Below are 6,452 nucleotides of genomic sequence, written 5' to 3'. Positions count from 1 at the left end.
TTCAAACAGGACTTGCACTACCATGTAGACTCCTAGTGAATTACATCTTGATACATCAGGAAAGATTCAGTTCTAAAGCAGCGTGCGTGCCTGGCGGGCGGCGGGCGGCGGCCTGGCCAGCGTGACCCGGCTGCTGTGTGCGCCCCTCGCGGCTACCCACCGGTTTCTGTCGCCTTCTTCGTCCGCGAGAAGGAACTGAGCTGGCAAAAACAAAGGCTGTTGCGGCTCGCGAGTGCGGATCCATGCACGCATGAGACACACGCACGTCCGAAGCAGACGAAGCCATTCTTCTTTTTGATGGAAGCAGACGAGGCCATTCTGGTGTATGCACAGATTGGCACAGACGGCTCCAAATCCGCTTCGACGATTAGACCGGATTTGCCCTTCATGTCCAACGGATCTCAGCGACCGTGTGCGGTGGTAATGGGGTGCGGTAGAGGGGCAGAGATGGCAGAGGCCATGGGAGAGGCCGGGCATCGTTGCTCACTGGACACGCCAACTGATGGAGAGAGTGCTGAAACGGGTATAAAATGGCCGTCGAGCCACCCCCATTCCCAACAACGAGAGAGGCCAGTGAGGGAGTGAAGGACTGAAGAACTCCTAGGCAGGGCACGTATCAGTTCTGTCTTGCTTCCTCGAGGTATGCGTATAGCTAGACTGCACAACACTCTCCATATTCGTTTTTCTTATCCATGACTAGGGGTCGGCTCAAAGAGAAATAAGCTGAATATGTTTTACTCGCTCAGTTTATAATGAAAGCGTGTTAATTTTAATGCATAGAAATGAACTTTAAGTCATTCGTATATATAACCGGGCCAAAAATAGTACTGGTTCATATAGTTTTCATTTTAAATAATGTGTTACCTTGAATAGATGCGTGTGTGAACGTTTTCGGTTTTCATCTAGCTTAGATTCTGTCCTTTTATGTACCTGATGCGTGTGTGAGATAGCTACATGTCAATCGCCTGACTTCGAATTTTCGATCAATCGATTTTGGTTGAAGGAAGAAACAGGTGCAAGGGAGGAAGAAGCTCACTGGTCAGGCTACCCCAGTATCTATCTTAGGGTTTAGTGTGGGGCGGTGATGTGGGGCTTTGCCGGAGAAACACCTCGGCGCAGGGGGCCTAGAGGGATGGCCGGCGGTGGTGGAAGACCGGCGGTGGGAGGTGGTTTAGGGAAGGGTGGGGCGGCGGTGGGAGATGGTTTAGGGGAGGGTGGGGCGGCGAGACGGTCGCGGGAGCGCCGCGGCCGCGGGCGGCGGGGGCCGGCGGTTAGGGCTGAGCTGGATCGGCGGGTGAGAGAGAGGAAGAAGATCTGTCGAAGGTTGAAGACAACCAACGTCTATTGGATCTTGGTCGAACGGTTGATACAGGAGAAGGAGAATCGACTGGCCGTTTTCTGTTTTTCAGGCGATTGACGTGTAGCCGTAGTAGTGTTTGTCAGTGCCTCGGTGTTAAATTGGATTAACCAAATCTGCTCTTAAGATCTAATTCCATCACCATAATGCCATTTTGAGTGATCTTGGTGTTCCCTTGTGTGTTTTGTGGCCTAACTTGCATGGACATTTTTAGGTTTTTGTGATATGAATTGAGCTGATCTTAGTCTTGCTCTTGCACTCTTGCTCACTAGTCACCGTACAACTTAGCTCTTTCGCCCTTACATATATAATCCTTTATGTGTTCGAGTTGAATCAGATGGCGGCGGCAATGGCCGCGACGACAATGGTGACCAAGAACAACCGCGCCTCGCTCGTCATGGACAAGAAGAACTGGTTATTGCGGCCGGTCCCTGAGGTCGCCTTCCCTTGGAGCTCGCAGCCCGAGTCCAGGAGCTTGGACTTCCCACGCAGGGCTCTGTTCGCCAGCGTGGGACTCAGCCTGTCCCACGGCGCCCCGCCGGTAGCGCGCGAGCATGACGGGAAGGCTCGGCCCGCCGACGACGTCGCACACCAGCTCGCAGCCGCGGGCGAGGCGGGCGTCCAGAAGGCCCAGAAGGCGAAAAAGGCCAAAAAGCAGCAGCTGAGTCTGAGGAAGGTGAGGGTCAAGATCGGCAACCCGCACCTGCGGCGGCTGGTCAGCGGCGCCATCGCCGGCGCCGTGTCGAGGACTTTCGTGGCGCCACTGGAGACGATCAGGACGCACCTGATGGTGGGGAGCTCCGGCGCCGACTCCATGGCCGGGGTTTTCCGGTGGATCATGCGGACGGAGGGGTGGCCCGGCCTCTTCCGCGGCAACGCCGTCAACGTCCTCCGCGTCGCGCCAAGCAAGGCCATCGAGGCAAGCCAGCCAGCCACCTCAAGTGCTTTTCCTTCAAATTTCACTGATGCGAGATGCAGTGTCCCTGACTCCACATGGCGCGGTGCAGCACTTCACTTACGACACGGCGAAGAAGTACCTGACCCCGGAGGCCGGCGAGCCAGCCAAGGTCCCCATCCCCACGCCGCTCGTCGCCGGAGCGCTAGCCGGAGTGGCCTCAACCCTGTGCACCTATCCCATGGAGCTCGTCAAGACCCGTCTCACCATCGAGGTGAGAACACAGAATTCCAGCACAGTAATTACTGTATCTCAACCAGTGGCAGTGCCATCTGACTGACGACCCCGTTGCGTTGCATGCAGAAGGACGTGTACGACAACCTCCTCCACGCGTTCGTCAAGATCGTGCGCGACGAAGGCCCGGGGGAGCTGTACCGCGGGCTGGCGCCGAGCCTGATCGGCGTGGTGCCGTACGCGGCGGCCAACTTCTACGCCTACGAGACGCTGCGCGGCGTGTACCGCCGCGCGTCGGGGAAAGAGGAGGTGGGCAACGTGCCGACGCTGCTGATCGGGTCCGCGGCGGGCGCCATAGCCAGCACGGCCACGTTCCCGCTGGAGGTGGCGCGGAAGCAGATGCAGGTGGGCGCCGTGGGCGGGAGGCAGGTGTACAAGAACGTGCTGCACGCCATGTACTGCATCCTCGAGAAGGAGGGCACCGCCGGGCTCTACCGCGGGCTCGGCCCCAGCTGCATCAAGCTCATGCCCGCCGCCGGCATCTCCTTCATGTGCTACGAGGCCTGCAAGAAGATACTTGTCGACGAGAAAGAAGACGGCGGCGCCGCCGAGCCCCAGGAGGAGACGGAGACCGGACAGGCAGGAGGACAGGCGGCGCCCAAGAGCTCGAACGGTGATCGGCCATGAACTAGATGAAGCATTATGGTGACCGTCAAAATCAGAAGAAAATGCGTGATTTGAAATTTTTGAAGTGTAGAGCCTATTGCGATTGAATCCTAAGCTGGAAGTGGCGCCTTAGAAGTTGAATTTCGTTTTGTTCAGGGAACATGCTCCGTTTCAGTAATGCCGTCGAATGATTTATGGCACCTTTCTGTAATCAATTCAATAAGGAAGAAGTCCACTTTTGGACCTTCAACTTTGCTCCAAGCTCACTTTTGGTCCTAGAACTTTCAAGCAGTCCAAAGCATAAAACTGAAACTGAACTTACTGATGCCTAGTTCTTTTGGCGGTTTCTAAAATAATCATGTTCCTCCCTCCCCAGCTTATTACAGAAGCCGGTAACTGATTTACAAGCCCCAATGAATATGGGGCCGGCTTCTAAAATAAGTTGGGGAAGGGGTGGCTTATGCCGAGTCGTCGAAAGAACTGGAGCCTAAACAGTTTACCTTTTTAGGCCCTATGGTGGTTTTAACACAAAATCCTAGGTCACATCATATCAAGTACTCCCACAAGTGAAGTACTCCCAAGTGTTTTTGCCTGTAAAAAAGAGGTTTTCATCCGTATATGGGTTTCTTAAAATTGTAAAATAAGTAGTTCACAATGTATGGAATTTCATAACCAACTTCACTGTGTTTCTCGAGAAAAACAAATATGCAAATTTACCGTTAATAGTGTTAATGGGACGAAGTAATGTCCCAATTTAAACTAGCTATTATTTCCTTTTTTTATTTCTAGAGAATTTAGATATGAAAGTCTCAAGGTGTTTGGTTCGGCAACGTAAACACAAACATAAAGGGTATCAAATTGCATTACTAATAATCAGAATACAGGCCCCTAAAGAAATCACAATCCAGACCCAAAAATTCATAATAATCACAATCTCCATGGCTTGATGTATACAAAAACAATCTCCGTGACTTGATCAAAGAAAGGACCATAGGCGATCAGACCTTCTCTTCCTCCCGTGGCGCTGCCGCTGGTCCTCCCCACCTTCGATGGCATTTGAGCCGCAGAGGTGCGGAGGACCTCGGCCCCCGCTGGCGGTGAAAGGATCGATACGGTCGACTAGAGAGGGGGGGGGAATAGGAGACTACAAATTTTAATCTTTCTTATAGATTTTAAGGCTTAGCGGATAAAAGAGTTGACTAGATATGCAACTAGGTGAATGCAACCTATATGACAAGCAAGCTCTAAGAAGAAAAGCTAGTCAACAAACTACTTAGCAAGCCAACAAGCATACAACAACAAAGAAAGGTGCGGGAAAGGATTAACCACAAGTGAGACGAGGACGCGGATTTTAACCCGAAGTTCACTCTTTCTTGGGAAGAGCTAATCTCCGTTTGAAGCGGTGCCGGAGCCAAAGCTTGCGGAATGCCACCAAGGGCTCACCGTATTCTCCTTCGAGTCACCCCCAACGGATGAGCCTCGAACCACTCGGGGTTGGTCTTGAAGGCGACCACCACACCTTTACAAACTTCTCCGGAGCACACCACAAGAAAGGAAGCTACCGGAGGAACCTCTAACCGCCTAGGAGCCCAAGCTCCAAGAGTAACAAGTCAATGGGGAAGAAATGTTGCGGAGAACGCGATTTGGTTTGGTCAAGTTGTAGATCGGGTCTTGCTCTCCCAATCCCCAAAGTTTCAACAAGTTTGGGTGGAGGGATTGAGGGTATTTAGCAAAATGGGGTGTAGCAATGGTGGAGCTCAACAAGACATTAGGGTTAAGGGTTGGAGGAGGAAGAAAGGCCTTTTTATAGTGTTCATGTGAGGGTGGGGATTTCTGCCCGTTGGACCCCGTGCGCACGGGCTAAGTCAGCCCCGTGCGCATGGGGTATCCAGAGACAATCGCACCACCCAGTGCGCACGGGGGTCAAAAGACCCCGTGTGCACGGGGTATCCAGAGAGTTACGCAGTACCCCGTGCGCATGGGGGTCAAAAGACCCGTGCGCACGGGGTACCCAGTAACTTACTGTTGCAACTTTCTGAGTACCACAGCACACACACTAGGTTCATATGAGGTGGTCGGAGTGGGAAGGGTAAGAGAGTAAGGCTCGGCAAAGGCATTCCCACACGACATTTATCCACACAGACCCCTCTTAATAGTGCGGTCTTTCCTACGACTCGAAGCACACCAAAACTAAACCTTCGAAGTGTCGAAAGACCACGCCTTTGTTCTTTTTGAAATGGGGGGTCGCACATCTCCATCGCGGGCACTTAGAACCAATAACCTGAGATAAACTTTAGCAACTGATATTAGTTCAACTAACCACATTGTCATCACACCAAAATATAGCTTAAGTGCCATTATCACTTTCAATCTCCCCTTTTTGGTGCATTGATGACAACGTGGTTAGAGCATGGCAAAGAGGATAAACAGATAGAAAGCCATGGAACAAATAATGATCATGATAGCTCCCCCTATATGTGTGCCCGAAAACAAGAATGCATCTAGTACACCCATAGGAGGTTCGACCAAGATCATTATTGATAAGTCATGAGATTCACCAAAATAAACCTATAACGGTGCCTAGATCTCATGACACAGTGTGGTGAGCAAATAATGTGAGACCCAATAAGCATAAGAGGATAATAGCAAGGTTCAATAATAAAGCTAGAGTCTCACAATAACGCTAGAGGCTCACAACCACACAGACAGAAAGGAAATAAGAGTATCTCAAGCCAACTAAAACCAACCAACAACGAGAAACACGAGGCTTGAGATCTCAACACACCCACGAACACACAACCACACACACCACTTCTCCCCCTTTGTCATCAAGACAACAAAAAGGAGAAAAATGGTGACACGAGACCCACTAGACAAGAGGAGGAGCACTCGAGGCATCATCATCATCATCAAAACGCCACCCGGCCATTGGGAAAGACCGAGCAGTGGCCTCACTGTCGACGCCCTCAGAACCTGGACCAACCTCCTCACCAGCACAGCCCTTGCTGCCTTCTGCTCACGCTGAACAAGCTTCTCTTTGTAGATTTCCTTGATCTGATGATGCTGAATCGACTGACACATCTTGAACATGTTGCTCAAGGTCTTGAACAGCGACTTCTTCTCTCCCTTGGCAAAGATGGCCTCAGAGCCAATAGACTTGGCCTTACCACGAGGGATCCGTGCAGTAGAGGACATGCCTGGAGTGTAAGTAGCATGATCCTCGGGCCTAGGGTTGCGCCCCTTCTTGATGGGCACATAGGGAGCAGGAGCAGCTGGGGTCCAGTTGGAGTCGCGCTTGGG

General features: G+C 51.9%; 1 protein-coding gene across 2 annotated transcripts; it reads left to right on the top strand.

Moving 5' to 3' along the window:
- The first annotated feature begins 522 nt into the window (after positions 1 to 522).
- LOC119319017 (adenine nucleotide transporter BT1, chloroplastic/amyloplastic/mitochondrial-like) lies at positions 523 to 3,413 on the top strand. Of its 2 annotated transcripts, none has more exons than XM_037593537.1 (4): positions 523 to 640; positions 1,695 to 2,276; positions 2,365 to 2,526; positions 2,619 to 3,413. In XM_037593537.1, the coding sequence occupies exons 2-4, from the start codon at positions 1,695 to 1,697 to the stop codon at positions 3,171 to 3,173; spliced, it is 1,299 nt and encodes a 432-aa protein (XP_037449434.1). In that variant the 5' UTR covers positions 523 to 640; the 3' UTR covers positions 3,174 to 3,413. The 2 variants fall into 2 exon arrangements, with proteins under 2 accessions (XP_037449434.1, XP_037449433.1); XM_037593536.1 differs by having other exon boundaries at positions 2,616 to 3,413.
- Positions 3,414 to 6,452: the final 3,039 nt, after the last annotated feature.

This window comes from Triticum dicoccoides, chromosome 6A, assembly GCF_002162155.2.
Source record: "Triticum dicoccoides isolate Atlit2015 ecotype Zavitan chromosome 6A, WEW_v2.0, whole genome shotgun sequence".
Lineage (NCBI taxonomy): Eukaryota > Viridiplantae > Streptophyta > Magnoliopsida > Poales > Poaceae > Triticum > Triticum dicoccoides.
The sequence above is the reverse complement of the archived record's forward strand: the minus strand, read 5'-3'. Positions and strand labels throughout refer to the sequence as shown.